Source organism: Mirounga angustirostris, unplaced genomic scaffold (genome assembly GCF_029215605.1).
Source record: "Mirounga angustirostris isolate CCGP_5_RB_7025 unplaced genomic scaffold, mMirAng1.0.hap1 SCAF_7, whole genome shotgun sequence".
In the NCBI taxonomy this organism is placed as follows: Eukaryota; Metazoa; Chordata; class Mammalia; order Carnivora; family Phocidae; genus Mirounga; species Mirounga angustirostris.
The window spans coordinates 120,201,620-120,220,840 of NW_026991715.1; the positions used below are offsets into that span (position 1 = coordinate 120,201,620).

The 19,221-nt window shown below is 40.8% G+C and overlaps 1 protein-coding gene and 1 non-coding gene across 5 annotated transcripts in view; both read right to left on the minus strand.

The window, feature by feature from the left end:
* The window catches only part of NNT (nicotinamide nucleotide transhydrogenase), a 92,336-nt gene extending 73,514 nt beyond the window's left edge, over positions 1-18,822 (minus strand). The window contains exons 1-5 of one of the 4 annotated variants that reach the window (XM_045903693.3): positions 18,679-18,822; positions 13,445-13,648; positions 8,666-8,895; positions 5,894-6,111; positions 2,058-2,145 (exon numbers count right to left, since the gene is read on the minus strand). In XM_045903693.3, the coding sequence (XP_045759649.1) occupies positions 2,058-2,145; positions 5,894-6,111; positions 8,666-8,895; positions 13,445-13,595 (687 nt within the window). In that variant the 5' untranslated portion in view covers positions 13,596-13,648; positions 18,679-18,822. Of the gene's footprint in view, positions 1-2,057; positions 2,146-5,893; positions 6,112-8,665; positions 8,896-13,444; positions 13,649-17,594; positions 17,780-18,115; positions 18,273-18,434; positions 18,542-18,678 lie in introns of those variants that run through there. The other 3 variants (XM_045903675.3, XM_045903665.3, XM_045903683.3) reach the window with 3 other exon arrangements.
* LOC123836787 (small nucleolar RNA SNORA33) lies at positions 6,795-6,920 on the minus strand. The gene has a single exon (XR_006789065.1). It is a non-coding gene; the product is annotated as a small nucleolar RNA SNORA33 (small nucleolar RNA).
* Positions 18,823-19,221: the final 399 nt, after the last annotated feature.

The window sequence follows — 19,221 nt, forward strand, 5'->3', positions numbered from 1 at the left end:
CATCTCAATGCTTCATAGATGCTGTGCCCTTTGCCTGAAATCCTAAATACCTGGTTCCTTTCTCGCCATCCTTTAGGTCTAAGCTCAAATGTCAAAGGAGCCTTCCCATCACCCTAGCAAAAGCAGCTTGCCCCTCTGACTCACTATCACATCATTTCTTTTATGTTTAAAATTATATAATTCATTGTGTATTTATCACCTCACTGTGGTCCCTACTAGAGTGTAAGTTTCATGTGGCAGGGATCTTGTTTCCTGGATTCCACAGCTCCCAGAACAGTGCCTGACATATGGTAAACCATCAAATGATGGACTGTTAGCTCATTCTAGACAAGAACCCTCCATATTTACAGGAAACCCAAATAAAATATTATTCAATCTACACTGATAAGCCCCCCTAGTGTCTAATTCTTCAATACCAGAAAACTATTTCTAACACATGACCACAGTCCTGTAAACTGCAATTTAAATTCTCAGTAAAAAACTAACGATGTAATGTATGGTGATTAACATAACATAATAAAATAAATTCTCAGTAAAGACAGTCTCTTTTCTACCTTCTAAAGGCTGCCTGATTCTCCTCTCTTTAAGCCTCTTGTCTTTTGTTTCACTTTTTATTGTATTTTTTTTAAAGATTTTATTTATTTATTTGTTTGAGAGAGAGAGGGAGAGCAGAGGGAGAAGCAGGCTCCCCACTGAGCAGGGAGCCCAACACAGAGCTCAATCCCAGGACCCTGGGATCATGACCTGAGCCGAGGACAGATGCTTAACTGACTGAGCCACCCAGGCACCCCTTGTTTCATTTTTTAATCTCTAATATATTCACAGCTTTCCTCTCAGTTTCCACATACTTCAGGAAAGAGTCTAACCAAAACTGAGTAGTTGGTTAGTGCATCAAAGCATTCAGCCAGTTTAAAAACAGCATTCAACTTCTGGCCACCATGAGTGCCAGACCTATTCTTATGATCCTGACAAAGAAGTCAAACAGAATCACTTCAGGGGCGCCTGGCTGGCTCAGTTAGGAAGAGCATGTGACTCTTGGTCTCCGGGTCATGAGTTCAAGCCCCACGTTGGCTGTAGAGATGATTTAAATAAATAAATAAACTCAAAAAAAAAAAAAAAAAAGGCAATCACTTCACATATCACATTGCTGTTGTTTTTGCTAAATTTCCTTGTTATGTATTCTGGTTTCCACTTAAACCACGTGCCATTTTCTTCACCTGGCCTGTTCTTAAGGCAGTATATCACTAGATTCCTCAAAGCTGCCAGTATCTTTTTTTTTTTTTTTCATTTTTTCTAGGAGATTGATGTCATATGAGTTCTCAGTTTGTATAACAAAGTACTTAAGAGCAGGAAGCACCAAGGAAACCTGTACCTACAGACATACTCTTCAGTCCTATTTCCTCTACCCAGACGATGTGCTTATATCATCATTTAGTGGATGCAGTGTTGAAGGGTTACAATGTAATCTATTCTTTCACCTAACCATCCCCACTGCTCAACTGCTCCTCTGTCTTCAGTCTAGATTAAGGAAGCCACACGCTCTCCTTCTGCGAAGTACCCAGATTATGCCACCTCCCTTCCCTCCCCCCTCCTCCTAACCCATTTTTGAAAAAAAGTCAAAAACCTAAGACAATCTTTTCTATGAGTGAAATGTCACAACTGGGAAATCGAGAATTTGCTGAACTAAGACCATCTTTCCTATGAACCAAGTGTCACAACACTGGGAAATCGAGAACTTACTGAATGGTATCTTGAAGCTTTTTTAAAAATTAGTAATAAACACACTACCCCGAATGAGTTATCCAAAACCCCTTTAAGAATTCAAGTTAGTAAGTCAAAAACAGAAAAAAACTAGAACTTCCAGAAACGTCAAAATTCTTGTTTGTCAAGCAATTGTAAACAGCCTCGAGGCTCCACCGTGTATCTGTACATGCACAGGGTTATCAATGTGAAGTCAACACAGAACAAAACTTCTAAAATAACTATATTTTAGTACTACACATACCCTCACTTTTAATCAACTCATAATATGAAGAAACATTAAAAGTTTTACCTACCTTAGCTGGAGGAACTTTTCCAGCAGCTGTGATCTGACCAGTGAAAAACCGTCCGAAATGATTTGATGCTAGTACAACAGCTTTATAACTGAAAAAATAAATAAATATTTCCATAAAATGAAAGATCTTAGACTCATATATTATCCTAAGTCGCCAACTGAACTTTTTTTATTATTATGTTATGTTAATCACCATACATCACATCATTAGTTTTTGAGTAGTGTTCCATGATTCATTGTTTGCGTATAACACCCAGTGCTCCATGCAGAACGTGCCCTCCTTAATACCCATCAAGAGGCTAACTCATCTTCCCACCCACCCCCCCACCAATTAAACTTTCTTTAATAGTCAAAGAATAATCGCTAACATTTTGTAGTACCCACTACGTGTCAAAAACCGTTCTTAGTGTCTCATGTAAACCTACTCCTTTAACCTCCATAACAATCCTGTGGAAAGGTACAGTTATTACCTTCATTTTGTAGATGAGTAAACAGAGACAGAGAGATGCAGAGACTTGCTAGTCACTCGGCTCGCAAATGGCAGAACCAGAAGCCTAACCCTGGCATCCTGCCTCCAGAAGCACACTCTTACCCAGGACGCTCCCTGACCTCTTCACAACAAATATTGCACAAGATCAGTTGGGGTAAAAAAATGCTAACAATGGTTTTCCTTGGGTGCTGGAATTACAGATACTTCAAACTTTCTGTTTTACTTCACTCTACTGTCCAAATGTTCTTAGATAATGATGTAGTATTTATATAACAGGGAAAAACCTCAAAATGAAAAAGAAATTAGATGTAGCTATATACTTGTACATAATAAAATTCCAACCTCAGAAAAACAATTCCTTTGACCACCAGTGGTTGAAAGCATGGGACTTTGAGGCAGAGTGCCCTCAGCACAGGTCCCAATTCTACCACTAACTAGCTTTGTGACCTTGGGTAATTTTCTAAATTCTCTAATGCTTGGTTTCCTCATCTATAGAGTGGGGGCAAAAAGAGCATCTGTCTCTTAGTGTTGTTACAAGGATTAAATGAAATAATGCAGGTAAAGCCCTTAGCACAAAGCCTGCGACAAAAAATGCTTGCTAAATATTAGTGTTTCTGGCCAAAGAAACACTCTGTGCAACAAAAACTAGTAAAATATACCATCTTTCCTTACTAGGATATTTTTTTTTTAGAGATTTTATTTATTTATTTGACAGAGAGAGACACAGCGAGAGAGGGAACACAAGCAGGGGGAGTGGGAGAGGGAGAAGCAGGCTCCCCGCAGAGCAGGGAGCCCGATGCAGGACTCGATCCCAGGACCCTGGGATCATGACCTGAGCCGAAGGCAGTCGCTTAACCGACTGAGCCACCCAGGCGCCCTTTACTAGGATATTTTTAACATATTAGACTAAGTTGATTTTCAGATCATTTTATACCTAAAAGGCACTTCTGCACATTCTCACTTGATAACATACATATAATTAAAATTATAATGCAACTATGTAATAAGATCCACCTGCTAGCTGACAATAAAATCTTTCCCTGATCCTATTTTTTATAAAATAATATTTGATACAATAATGGATGCAAAAGCATAAAATGGTAACCACTATTACTTTAAGTTAAATCATATTACAGCAAGAAAACAATATTTTAGAGATTATGTTGTTAGTCTTACTTCTGTATCAAAGTGATAGAAATTTTCAAAAAGCAAACATAATAAAGATTCAAATGCCACTGTAAGAAACTGGAATATTTTAAAAGATTCAGTTGCTATACTGAAAAAATAACAAAAATGAGATGGATCACACAGGAAATGTATAAGAAAACGCTGACGGTGGGAAAAAGTGATAACAGTTTGCCCTTTTTTTGATGAGAGCAAAAAAGCTCAGAATGAACATCAATGAACTGGAAGGAGCATGTCTTCACTGTACCATGGTTATGTGTCTGAGTTAGATAATGATTTATCACATACTGTGTGGATAAGCATACTTGAAGATTCACCTCTATGCCCTTTGCATATATCAGCTCAGGACATAATACAGTAATTCTTTAAATTGTGCCCCATGGATCCCCAAAGGTTCAAATTTCAGCCAGCTCTGGGGCCATTCCAGGTAGGGTAGAGAATAAACATGTTTCTGGACACCCCTCCATCCCTCGATTCAAGCAAGGCCACTCTGCTCTTACTGGATTTGTTTATATTGCCTCATAATATTTCATTTGCTCAAAAGATTCTACAGTTAAAAACCATTGATCTAGAGCCACTGACTTTGATAACCTTTCATATATATGCATTTCACAAGACAAAATCAACAACACTCTTAAAAGATTATATTGTACATCTTTTATAGAAAAATATCACAAAAAAATGTCTTCCAAATCAACCATTTGCCATATTATAGTAAGGATAACAAAATGTGTTTTTAACTTGTCCATTTTGTTTTCTGCTTTTCTATCAAAAACGAACAGTTGAAACCCAAAGTAGAATCCATTTGCTCTATTGGCCTATTTGATATGCTACACCTAAGATATAAAACCTAAGAAAACCTTCAGTTCATGTGTCAGGACGTAAAAGGCTTTATTCAAGTTAGGCTCTCTTTCAAGCACTATTTAACCATTTTCATCTGTTGGTGCCCCATTCATACTAGCAAATTGTCACTACCAATGGTTTTCATGCTTAAAATCTAATTCAACTAGTCTCTTAGAGGAGTTGATTTCATAAGCATCATCTATTTTCAGATTTCTCCCACTCTCTAGGCAGAGTCGGCAATACGCTGCACTCATACAGCTACTCCCACCCCTTCCCAGGGCAGGCACGATTACTCAGTCTGAGCCACATTCTTCTGAGCAGAATGCACCTTAGTCTCCTCTCAACAAAGCACTCCAACCAGTACCCTGGGAATGCGTGAGTGGCGGGCAAAGATAAGAGGACATAGTTAGCCCTCAGTTAGCAATATGGGGTTTGACACCAGATGAAACTTCCTCAAGTCCAGACATTTTCCCTATTCATTAAATATTTTATGAATTTACCTAAGCAAAACCTAATTAAAATGGTAAATGCTAATATATATATACGTTAGGTTGAACCATATGAAACTGCCAATATCCAACCATCTTTTACCTATAAAAACAGCAATTTATGTTAACTAAACTCACTGTGATAATCATTTCACAATATATTGATATATCAAATCATTGTTTATACCTTAAACTTATACAATGTTATAAGTCAGTCATATCTCAATAAAACTTGAAAAAAACAGCCATTTCAACCTAATATATACATATATACACATATATCCACACATATACAGAAGAGAGTCTATTCCTCATACAAATAATTTCACAATCATTTGCTCTAGTGAAAGGAAATAAGGCTTCTACCTATGAAGACTAAAAAAGGATATAAAGCAGACTGCAATATGAAGAGTCATTTCCTATAACTGTGAAATAATAAAATGAGCCTTAAAAAATAAGCAAACTCTCGGGGCGCCTGTGTGGCTCAATTGGTTAAGCATCTGCCTTCGGCTCAGTTCATGATCCCGGGGTCCTGGAATCAAGCCCCGCATTGCGGGGAAGGGGGGGGGGTCCCTGCTCAGCAGGGGGCCTGCTTCTCCCTCTCCCTCTGCCTGCTGCTCTGCCTACCTGTGCTCTCTCTCTCTCTGTCAAGTAAATATATAAAATCTTTAAAAAATAAAATAAAATAAAAAAATAAGCAAACTCTCAAAAAGCTGCAATCTCCAACAATATTACGAGTAAAATCCCTGTAAGAGAGAAGAGCTATAATGAGCATGTTTCTAGAGTACCGCTGTGCTTTTGTTCAACTCAAATGGAAAAGAATCAACATACCCAGCAATGTTGGCCATGGAGCTTAGCGCATCATATCCCTGAGCAATTGTGACTCTTGGAACCTGGTCCATTGCCAAAACTGTCGTTTTTCTTTTAGAAAGTTTATTTAGCAAGTCTGGATTTTGGGCTGGGTAAATAAAGCTAATCAGTGTTCCCGATGTCTTTAAAAGGTCGGCTTCATGAACACCTAAAGTTGGATTAACCATGGGGGCTCGCACCTGAGGAAAAAAAGTCACGTCACTGATTAAAAATGTAAATATCTTAATCATATTTTTAAGTAAACCGGACAATTTAAATAATATGCAATGATTGAAATAACACTCCAGAAGTAATCTTTCAGCAATAAATTTCTGACTAAATTCCTAAACAAGGCAAGGAACACAAAGATCTTTGCCATCTGTCCCCTGATTAATGACCTACAAACTGTTCTGAGTACATTATTTACATATCTGAGCTCTTATTCTGGTAAGATTAAGAGATATTAGAATAAACGGGCAGGCAGTTTGTGTTGTGTGTTCAAAGATTCAATTCTTGCAAATTTTGGCAAGCACAAACATTTGGAGTGGCAAAAAGTTAAGAACATTTTAACCTAAACTCTCCATTGTCATATGTATAGATCTATGTCACCTTAAAATTCCAGCCGAATATTTCTAGATGAGCACAATTCAAACTAGTAGGCTTGCTGAATTGGGCTTAAGTAAAAAGCTATAATATAATTTTGTTCCAGGAAGAAGTATCAAATAAGTCAATGAACGCACACACCATAGGTTTGAAAGTTTCAAATGTCCACATTTCGAAGCCAATTTTTTTTTAATCCCACATTTTAAAATGTGGCTTTTGTTTTGTTTTTTAATTTCACTTGATCTTAGCCAAAAGGCCAAGAAGCGATGTTATTTTAATTTCTTACAGCCATTTTCAGGGACCTTAACGACTTCAATGTCTTTAAGGCTCGGAACATGGCTTTACTATCACCAGCTTTTCCTAAGTTCCTGCAGGCATTCAGGTAAGCAGATTCACTGGCTGGCTTTTAAAATGTGGTTTATATCCAAGTTTAAAAATCAATCTTCAATTAACATGTATCCTTTCATTAGCTCTTATTTCGCAATAGCGCTCTTAGGCAAGTAAGCCCAGAAAACAATAGCTCAGGGACTTATGTTTTAAAAGGAAACAGAAACACAAACACTGGGTCAATATTTTCATTCCACAGCATTTCATCTCAATTTACCTATGAGACACTTTATTTGTTACTCCCATGTCAGTTGCTGCTCTGGTGATTCATGTGATTTTATAATAAGATTCTCTGGCAAGGTCTATTTTTCCTCAGTGAGAATCTATAATATAGATTTAGTAAAAATTAGAGGACAACTTTGAATTAATTCTACTGGCCCCTATCAAATCTCAGCTGAAACTGTTGGCATCTGAGTGATTTAAGTCAATAGGATGTCTCCCTCAATGTGTTTTCTGGATCCCTAGTTGCTCAAGATATTAACAGGCTTGACTCAGAAATTAGGTCCCAGAGCCAAGCAGTTTATTAATGCAAGTGTAAAGTTATATAAGTTTCTATATTGTAGGATTTCTCAGTGCTTTTAACGTGCTCATATACACTGTGAATCTCTAATAGGAACACAAAGCATTTCCAAAACTTATGTGTACCCTACCAACCCTTTACTGCGGGACATCTCAAAAGTTTTTGATCCCTAGAGCATATATTGGAATGGATTATACTTATTTTTGTACCTAAGCTCTTTTACTATACTAAGTTATATCACCAAGTATCTGTAAACCTGAACGCTCTAAAAGCTTGAGTTGAATTACAACTTACCTACATACCATAAATTTTACTATTAACATCTATAGCAAAAAATTTTGTCTTCTGCAAAAATCACTAAAACCCTACCCAACTTATTCAGTAGAGTTTATGCAAAAAAAAAAAAGGCAATTATGTGATTGATTCACCTTAGAAATTAATATACAAACACACACACACACACACACAAAGCTGGTATTTCCTGAAAAAGAAAGGAGCTTCTTTCAGGCTAATGATCAAGCTTCTACAAGCCCTATTTCCTTCCTTGTCTTGGTTGCAGAATGCTTAGGATTTAAGTTAATGCTCCCCTCTAGTAATTATCTCTGCTAGACTTGTGATGCAATCTCTTCCTTTCTCTATATGATTTTTTTTGCTTCAGATTTTACATCTAAAGTTCTTCAGCACATAGATTGCTATTGTATATTAAGACCTTTTATTAAAGTAGGTAAGGCTACTCTCCACTCAGGCCCCTCTTGCTTTCTCCAGGGCAGCCCTGCCCTCTCTAGAAATAGCAGTTATGTCAGATACATCACTCTTTCTTCTATGTATCAGAAGATCACAGCTACATCACTGTTCCTTCTATGTATCAGAAGATCACGGTATATTCAGTCCCAGGAGGAATTCCATGCCTTTTGTTCTATTCTAGTAGCACTTGAATACTCACCTGTAGGTATTTTGGATATATATGAACCAGGAAGTGCAAATTCTCCCTAGCCAAAAAGAAGGGAATTTCCATATGACAAACGTAAAAAGGAAGATCACTTTCTCCCCTCATGGATAAACATGGATCACATTGCCTGATAAAAGTTCTATTGGAATATGAAGAATATTCACAACATACAAGCATTTCTCTGAGGAAAGACATTGTTTGAAAATATGAAGAGACATAACAACAGTTTAATTTTCCTATGAAAAGTTTTTTAAACGTCGGCATGCCATAAATGAGGGGGGAAAGGAATAATTACTTTGACCACCAAATCAGAAGCCAGCACTTCCTTCACCCCTTGGATCTGGGCACCTGCTGCTCTGTAGTGATCATCAGAAAACTTGGAAGCTTCACCAGCACCTGATTCCACGACAACACTGAAACCCTGCTTGACCAAGGCCTGAACCCCAGCAGGAGACAATGCCACCCGCTTCTCATTTTGGAAAATCTCCTTGGGGACACCAACAGTCAGTTGTTTATATGGAATTCCTACAAAGGCAAAAAAAAAAAAAAAAAAAATTAGTAAAATACAACAACATAAAAACAAAAATAGGCAGTCTGTTCAAAATATACCACACATACAAGTTGCTGCTCAAAATAATATTCCCGCTTCATAATCATAATTGAGTTTTTTGATCGATCATGGGAAATATTTTTGCCCACTCTCCTGAAAATTCCAAATATTTCATTTAACCAAATGGTTCTCTTCAAATCACATGACTAGATTAGTTTATCCTTAGGGGGAAAAAATGGGTTGTAAGAGGGCGCCTGGGTGGCTCAGTTGGTTGAGTGACTGCCTTCAGCTCAGGTCATGATCCTGGAGTCCCTGGATCGAGTCCCGCATCGGGCTCCCTGTTCGGCAGGGAGCCTGCTTCTCCCTCTCCCACTCCCCCCTGCTTGTGTTCCCTCTCTCGCTGTGTCTTTCTCTGTCAAATAAATAAATAAAATCTTTAAAAAAAAAAAAAAATGGGTTGTAAGAGATCATTCAACAAGCAAATTCCACTCTTCAAACTAACCCTCTGGGATTTATGGTCTCCTTGTCCTTACCCTTAAGAAAGACAGAAGTAATCTGCTGTTTTGAAGAACAAGCCTATACTAGACACTTTGGTGGCCTGCCACACTCAAGAGTGGAAGGATCCTGGCAATTTGACCAATGCAATTCCTCACAGATTTCCAAGGTTGTATCCTGAGACCCTACATTCTTGGCCCCCACTGATTAGACCAGGGATCAACAGCTGGGTCAGAGATAATAGTCTACAGGCCAGACAACCTCTGACGTGACTTACACAGGAACTACCCGAGGACACTCTATGTTGGCCAGTGATGACCCAACCCATTCAGGTTCTTTTTCAGGGCGTCTGTGACCCACAGAAAAGGACAAGGGAGTAAATGGTACAGAAGCTATTTGTAAGCAACCATGAGGTAATCAAAGGGAGGTATACAGCCATAGTAGTAGAAACATCAGGAGTGGAGATACAAAGAGGGAAGATGAGCCACAGCTATGACATTCAGAAGAACATTCCACTTTTCCAAGAAGTAAATGAAGAGTTTCCTGGGCTTCTGTACTTCCCAAGATCACATACAATAAACCCTCATCACAAAATATAGCCTGATGGGATCCTATTCCTTGCAACCCAAAAGAGCCTGCATGATATATATAAAGTATTTATAGATGGTTCTGAACAGCTTTAACTACAGTACATTAGTTTCTTCTGTTTTACTCAACATGAGGGCATAAATAGATTTTTTTAAATAAAGATCTGCTTTTATATGTTTTACTAAAGCTTAGGAAATCTACTCTAACAACCTAAACTCTAGATATACATAATAAAAAAATTAAATTATCTCCACAGAATAACAATAATCATTAAGTGAGTGAGGCCCCAGAGAAATGAAGTCAACCTAAAAATACCACCACTTGATCACAGTCTTAGACCCCATACTCGATAAACGGTAATAACTGATAGTAAACCAAAGGCAAACATACGCTGAATCTTACCCTCTACTTGAAGAAGAGGGAGGAAAATAATAGAAAGAGGGAAAATATTTTGGATTGATGTGCAAAGTTAAATCACATATACATTTCGGGTTTACTTATCTGACAATCTCAAATTACCTAGGCCCTATATACCATAAGCCAAGGAAGCTATCGAAGACAAATGAAGTCCCATCAAACAGATTTAGGAGCCAACCTGAAAGGGCATCCACTTGGCCAAATAGTAAACAATCTGAGCATGAAAGAGAATAATTAATTGCAATGTAATAAAACACATCCAAGTGAGTTAGTTATGATACTCAAAAAATATTTTTTTAAAAGCTTCACTAGTCAACTAGTCTTTGGTCTCCCAAAGATATCCACATTCTAATCCTCAGAACCTGTGAATATGTTAGGATACACAGCAAAGGAGAATTAGGGGAGCAGATGGAATTAAGGTTGCTAATCAAATGACCCTGAAATAAGGAGACTATCCTGGATTATCTGGGTGGTCCCAATGTACTCACAAGGGTCCTTAACTGTGGAAAAAGAAGGCAGAAGAGTCAGAGTCAAATAGTAATGTGAAGATACTATGCTGCTGGCTATGAAGACGGAAGTGGGGGCCACGAGCCAAAGAACGCAAGCCAAAAGCTGGACAAGGTAAGGAAAAAGACCTCTCCTAAAGCCTCCAGAAGGAATACAGCCCCACCAATACCTTCATATAAACCTAGTGAGAGCCATTCCAGACTTTGGCCTCCAGGAGTGCAAGACAATAAATCTGTGTTGTATGAAACCCATATATTTGTGATCACTTGTTACAGCAGAAAAAGAAAACTAATACTTAAGGGAACCAAGACATTATTACCAAAACTAGTAAATAATGGGACAGAATCAAGCATTTATCCCACCTTGGCACCACAACCTCAGGGTAACTAAATAATAGAGGGAAAGTTTCTCTTTACAGAAAAATTCTAGCTCATAAATGAAGATAAAATGATAGAGTATCACCATTTTAAAAACCCCCATAAAACCATGGATTTAGTTAATGATCATTAAACGTCTGTATAGCCTTTGAGTGAAACAGCGATGGGAGCTTCCTAATAGATGGATACCAACAACATCTAAACTCACTGATTAATCTTCTTGATGTAATGCAATAGATCATACACAGCATCACCTATGAAGTATTCTTACCAAAAAGAAAAAAAAAACAAACAAATCTGAGTCTAATCAAGCCTCTAGATCTAGCTAAATGGTACAGAAAATACAAGGGACAGAGAAACTGGGTTTTAATAAGACCAGGGGAATTTAGTCAGCCAAACCTAGAATGTGAAATTCTGCAGGGCAACAACGACATTCTTCAACAAATAAATTAAAAAGAGAAAAAAGGAAACAGAGATCAAAAGAAGGGATGTAGCAAGCAAATACAACATGTAGATCCTGTTTGGATCATTATTTGGATAAGGCAACCGTAAAAAAACACTTTTTTTAAATATGAATACTAACTGGATTACTTTTCATGCTTCTCAATGTGGTAATGAAATTGTCATGTTATACATTTTAAATAGAATCATTATCTTTTAGATATAAAAAATGATTATCTAGGAAATAGTCAAGAGCCAGAAATTGAATAAACAAAAGTCTCCTGCATAGTCAATATAGAGATCTTGATGTCCAGCCGTTAGTCACAAGGACAATTCTCACGTCCTCAATGCAGTTACTTACTTCTATCTTATACACAATTTTATCACGCTTGGATCATCTGGCTTTCTAGAACACCTAAAATAAAAATCTGAAGATAAAGTTGAGGACTCTCAGGGGCAGGTACCTGGCCAACAGTCACTTGTCATGTGAGAACAAGAAAAGAGGCTGTGAATTCTATGAAAGACAGACATAAGAACTCAAAAAGCATAGCGGTGTCGGGATCCTGAATGCACAGAGTCCTACAAACGTAAAAAGAAGGGCATTATTCTATGTGGCAAAAACTTTAGGTTGCCCCCCACCAAATGTCCATCCTATTCTTCCACCTTAGTTACAGAATGCCGATTTTAATGGAATATGTCGCCATCTAGAACAAAGGACCTCTTTTATGTCCAAGTCTCCCTTATAACCACATAATGGCCACCTATCTGAGTTTTGGCCCATGAGGTATAGACAGTCCTAGGAGGGTCTTTGTGCGAAGTGCATAAAGGGATCTCATTCAGCTTAGAAAGCCCTTATTTAGCTTCTCCTTTTGGCCTGCACACTAGAACAGAAGCATGGGGATCCTAGCAGGGAAGGCCTTGTAGGCTACCAAAAGACTTCAGCTCTTAACTCTGCATGGGCTAGGACACTGTGGCAAATTCTGAATAGAAAAGTACATGATCTTTCATTTTTAAAAGATGATGCTGTCACGTATAGAACAGACTGTAGCAGGAGCAGAGGCAGAAAGCATAGAGCACATTTAGAAGATGAGCACAACAGTCCCGTGACAGATGATGGTGGTCCCGTGACAGATGATGGTGGCATGGAACAGGAAGAAAACAGCGGTGATGGTGAGAAGAACAGACTCCGGATACAAGGTAGGGCTGAACCGTACCTACTGTGAAGATCTAGGAAGACTCCAAGGTTTCTGACCTAAGCAACTGAGATGAAGTTGCCATTCACTAAATCAAGAAGCACTACTTCAGATTAATTCATATACTTAATTGCTAATTCTTGAGCAGAGATGAGCCATGTATGTTACAATTCCTCCATACTGACAAGGAAAGAGGAAGAGCTGCTGGGAGAAATGGTTACTCTGAGCAATAGTTTCCTGGGTACAACTCAACTGGTTTATCATTTCTCTTTTTCTCTCTTTTTCTATTTTCTTTTCTTCTCTATTAGCACTGACGATCAGGAACTTCTATACATGGAAAATATTTTTAAAAAGCACTCCTTAGGGTTCTTTTTTTAATGCAAAATGATGACTCACAAACACCAGGCTGTAACATTGCATGACTTTTCCTTTTATCAATCATCAGGAGATCTGTTAGCTCCTACGACTTGAAGGTTTGACTTACATCCACTGACGTGAGACTTTACCTGGTTTTACAGGAGCTTTACACCAAAGAGCCTGATGAGTATGAAATGTTCGTAAAAAATCCTTCTTCCCAGGTATAACCTTACAGGACCCCAAATTGCTAAGTAAAGGACACGAACAGCCAGTCACCACGGTTTTCAGTAGATTCGCCATGTTCGTATGAGCTCCCAACTTTCTGAATCCCAAATTTCCTTGAGGGTAAATCACTAAAACGAAAGAAAATAAAGTATTTATGTGCTAAGAAAAACATACTTTGTCATTTGAACATCAAAAACATTTTTTAAAAATACTAATTCAAAGAGCTTGGAATATAAAGTTTTATGTGGGCATCTACAATGAATTTATTTGCCAAGCCCTTTACTTACAGAAGATGCTTCAAAACTTTGTTTCCAACTCAGATATGTAAAACTTGAAATCCATTTTCCCACTAAAATAGTGGTTATAAACCCACTATTCAATTCTAAGCCTTGATCACCTAAGTCTAATTGATCCTTAATGTAGCTAGAAAGCTGAAAAAGAAAATTGCTATAGAGTCCAATCACATCTTACATGAAAGTTGTCTTCTAAATCTGCACATACAGCAAAAATTGCATAGTTATCCTTGAATTTCCCTTAAATTGTCTATAAAACTGTATAGTAGCAAGCTATTTAGCCACCATGTACAGAAAACACTGGCAACCCATTCAGTGCAGCAAGATGCTTATCCTGTAAGACCCCCGAATTGAGACTGAGTGAACATGAGATGCATGTTTGCTAAGTGCACATCTCAAAAAATTAAACATGTGTGAGATATGACACCAATTTTAAAAAAGAAAGAAAAATGCCATTATCACATAAGTTTGCGCTTGTAGGTGTGGGTGTAACTAGGAACTCTTCCATCAGTGGTTCTCACAAGTGGCTACTTCTTTTTTTTTTTAAGATTATTTATTTATTTATTAGAGAGTGAGCAGGAGAGAAACAGCATGAGAGGGGAGAGGGTCAGAGGGAGAAGCAGGCTGAGCCGGGAGCCCGATGTGGGACTCGATCCCAGGACCCTGGGATCATGACCTGAGCTGAAGGCAGTCGCTTAACCAACTGAGCCACCCAGGCGCCCACAAGTGGCTACTTCTTTACCAGCTCTAACTGGGCAAGATGAAGTGTCACTGACCTTTGTTATTATTGACCTAAGCTTCAGTGGTTACCTCCACTGCTCTGCATGGCAGATCCCCAGGGCTGCACTGAAGGCACGCCCACCATTCCCTTGATTCCCGGTGTTCCCCCATCCTTCTTTTCTTTCCTTCAAAATCAGGAAGAAGCAGAAGATCTGGAATTCTATCAGTCAAGCTCAGCTAACTCCACCAACTGCTTTAAGCTCTGCCCCATCGTGTGGGCCCTGTTAGGGTCCAGCACCCAATCCTAGCAGATTCCATAAACATTCTTCCAGCGTCCAGAGGAAGAAGGGTCTAGCTTACTCAGAACTGCTACTACAACTCCCTGAAGCAACTTCTTACAAATACCAGAAAGCCACACTGGGAATGGAAATCCTTAATCCAGATGGTGCTTATTCTTAAAATGCCCTTTAATTCAACAAACACGTATAGAGGGCTGAGTCAGAGGCACAGCCGTTAGAAGCATCTGTAGAATCAAACTGGAATAGGTGACACACTTTGAGATAAGAAAAGTCAACAAGTAATAACACTACAAAGCAGAGTAAGGCAAGTCCAAAGCTCTTTGAGGGATCAAAGAAGGAGATTATGTATTCCTACAGGGCTCAGAAAAAAGGAAAGAAACACATTTGAGATGGAGAGCATAATGTGAAAAAAGCTAAGGAAGCGGAAGCATGCAACATGGGTTCAGGCATGCAATCAGAAATGTATCTGAACAATGTTTTGCACTTGAATAGGTTTTATATTTTCAGTGTTTCCACATGTCATTTCATTTCAATCCCAAGCATTCCTGAGTCCCATAAATATTCTCCTCATTTATTCATGGGTCACTTCTAGGGTTAGTCATGGCTGAGAATGGAGAGCAACAGTTTGAAATCCAGCCCCGAATTCAAAACATTCACAGAATCTATGCCAAGAACAAGGGAGAAACAAAGATATATAAAAGATATATAAAAGATACAAAGATATAAAAAATTCTTGCCTTAAGGGAGATTTGTCCTACCATTACCAATGACCTAGTTTTTTTTTTTTAAGATTTTATTTATTATTTATTTGACACACACAGAAAGAGAGAGAACAAGTTGGGGGGAGTGGCAAGCAGAGGGAGAGGGAGAAGCAGGCTCCCCACTGAGCAGGGAGCCCGATGTGGGGCTCGATCCCAGGACCCTGGGATCATGATCTGAGCCGAAGGCAGACGCTTAACCGACTGAGCCACCCAGGCACCCCAACCAATGACCTAGTCTTATCCCAACCTCCCCACTTACCCTAGTTTCTCTTCTTGGATCATCCCACCTCCCCAACAACCACCATTCTCGTGGGGCTGATGAGGTTTACCCAGACCTCATCAGGGAAAGAACAAAGCTAGCTATAAGAGAGCCTGTGTGTTGTCTAAGTCTGCCGCTCACTCCCTGAATCTCTCTGCATCTCAGTCTGCTCATCTATAAAAGCATAGGAAAGCTCGTTTGTTAGACCCCATTAGGCTCTAAAACTTTTATGATGAGATTTTACAGTGCTTTAAAGCTGAAGTCCTATTTCATAAAATCTGGAAAAACTGTCCTGCCTACTTAGAAAATGGGAATTTGATGTTGAATAGATCCCTGGCATCAAGCATCAGTTAAGGCCAAGGCCTTCAGAGGCCGATCTTGCCAAAAAATTCCACTTACTTCAAGTTATGAACATACAGGACAGTGATCAGAAAGTAGTTTATTGGCAAGAATGGTCCCTACCACTAAGCCTAAATCAAATACAAATGACCCTGAAAGATATTCGGAGAATATCTGAAACCGTGTTATCACAGACAGGTACTTGTTTATATCGAACATAGAATACTAGCCTAATTGTCACATTTGTCCCTCTCTTCACTTAAAAAGCCCTCTATTTTATTATCCATGTGTTTCTATGACTTTGAAGCAATGGGGGAAAGCTTTACAACTCAAAATTGAAAAAAAAAATAATTAGTATATCATTGATACAGCACTGTAATGTAAGTTATTCGGATAACTTTCTCCCCAATAGGTACTAAAATTCTTGAGGGCAGGGAGAGAGGGCAGCCTAGAGGCTAACAAGGTGACCTGTGGGTTGTAAGCCCCCATTCTGTAATTTATTAGCTGTGTCCTTGGCAAGTCATTCACTTAACTCCTCTGAAACTGATTCCCTCACCTTTAAAATGAGGATAATAACAGCACCTGTCTGTTGTGAGGATTAAAAGGACACAGTATTTTAATTGCTATTATTATTCACTTTGGTATTACATCTGGCTCAGTGCTTTGCACAAAATAGGAAAACAGCAAGTGTTTTTTGATTGAATGAATGAATAACTAGGGCTAGGTAACTTGAAACCTAGGTATCTAAGGAACACATTCTCCAGAGTTTCAGGGGATTTCCTTTGAAAATGAAATGCTGTGTATCCTTGCGGAAAACTGATTCCATCAGCAAAGGTAAACAGCCTGAGCACACTTGCTGATAAGAAAGTAATCCTAAACTGTACATTTAATAAAATTTAAAAAAAACAGCCAGGTTTGCAAATCAAAGGGGTGTGATGGAGAAGAGGGGGAGCATTTTAAATAAAAGCATGCAAGTCCCATCCAAACGGAGTCTGTCCTACAAGACTCCTTACAAGGCGATCTCTCTAGGACTGCCCTGCACCACAGGGCGAATAAAGGACGCCTGCAACCGTAAACAAGTCACGCTTTTAAAGCAGAGCATACCAACCAAGGACACAATACCCTACAGAAGCTTAGACTGGCAGGCAGTGTGACCGCCACCAAACTACCGCCCCTCCTTCGGCCACTAAACTGCAGCGCGGCTGGCAACTGCCCGGGACCGCTATTTATAACCTTCCCCTGAAGCCGATTGGCCAAGGCCGAATAAGAGGCATTCCGCCTCCGGGGTTCGAATCAGCTCGGCCCCCACCGCTGTCTCCTCCCGGTCGCCAACCCCGGGCCCCACTCTGCCTGGGTGAAGTTTGCCCGGACCACCACCAGCCGGCACAGACAGACACACTCACAACGTTCGCTCGCCACCTCCTAGGTCTCCAGCTGACCGCCGACCCCGAACTCCCTCAAGGTTCAAGCGCAATTTCGGGGCGTCCAGCTGCCACTTCTCTAGGTGCACCCTCTATCAAAAGTCCTCTATGACCTCTCCTCCTCCCCCCATCTTGCGGGCCGAAATGACCCCGTACGACTCCCGCTGCCCGCCAAAGCTCCAAGATCTGCACCTGCACAGCTGCCTGTTCCCTGGCCCCTGCCAGTACCCAGTTCCCCAACCACCCGCCCACTCCTTTCCACGTCGCCCCAGCAAGAGACAGGAAAGAGGGCCCGCGAGGCGAGGTTCTCCTTCCGGACGCAAGCCTCTGGCCTGCGGGCGCCCGCGTGCCCCTCGCACCCAGGCCACTGCCAACCCCGCCCGCTTCTGCTCTTTGACAGGTCTCCTCCTCGGCGGGGGCCCGGACAATCCCCGCGAGCCCCGCTGCCCCTGCCCAGCTGCGCCCCAATCGCGCGCCCCGGCTGCCCGCGCCGCGCCGCTCACCTTGGCGGGGAGGCCAGGCGGCCCTGGGCGGCGCGCGCGGGGGGGACGCCGCGCTGACAGACCCGGGTTCGGGCCCCGAGGCTCTGAGCCTCCAAACCGGAAGAACAGCCCCAACCCCGCGACGGCGGCGGCCACGTGACGGCGACACACGCACACACACGCACACACACACGCACGCACACACACCGGCGCCCCCTCCCCCGCCCCGCGCCCCCTCCCCCCCGGCCCTTCAGCCCGCTCGGCCCGGCGCCTGCCGCCCTCTCTCCGGACGAGAACACGACCTCACCAAACGCCCCTTTAGAGCGCAAAGGCTAGTTACCCCAAGGGCCCTTCACTCCTCAGCGGCAGCCAAAACCTCTTTGTCTCGGGCTCTACCCGCGGGCCCCTGCCCCGCCTCCGCGCTTTCCCTCGGCGCGTCCTTGTCAATCAAACCTGGAGCCCTGCGCCGGCGCTCAAGTTTTCAGGGCTACATTTGGAGCTGGAGAACCGGTTACAAAGTGTGGTTTCCTCTCCAGTGTTCCACCAGAGCAAATACAAGGATAATATAACTCCATTTTTGGTACCTTTCCTCTAGCTCTCTAGGAAAAATCAGAACTTCTGTAACAGAAGAGGACCAAAAGGACAGTGGGAGGAGGCCGAGGGGTGGTGAAGGGCGGGAATGAGGGCGCTGTTTTTCCATTCTGCCCGAAGAGGTGGAGTTAAATTCCTCGGAAACGATGTCAAGGCCCGAAAATTAACACACATCTACGTATTGGTCTTCCCACAGCGGGCCCAGAGAAAGCCGCGTGCTGCTGGTAGTATTAATATCCAGCGCTAGAGGGCGCCCTTGGTGGACATGAAGTGGCCTGACAAGGCCTGGGTTGATGGCCGCAAAACTATTAAAGGACCCCAAAACATAAGGACCTGCTTGTCCTTTGCACATACCTCTGTCAGTCTGCAGGTGTCTTCTGATTAAAAGTGGGAAGAATCAAATGTGGAATATAAAATGGTTCACTTACCCAAAGCTCAATCATCATGAAGTGTCAGCATGATCACTGCTTTTTACTTTAAGTGAAATATTTAAGATAGGCAAAACAGATATTCCTTAAAAAGAAACTTCAGTGGGT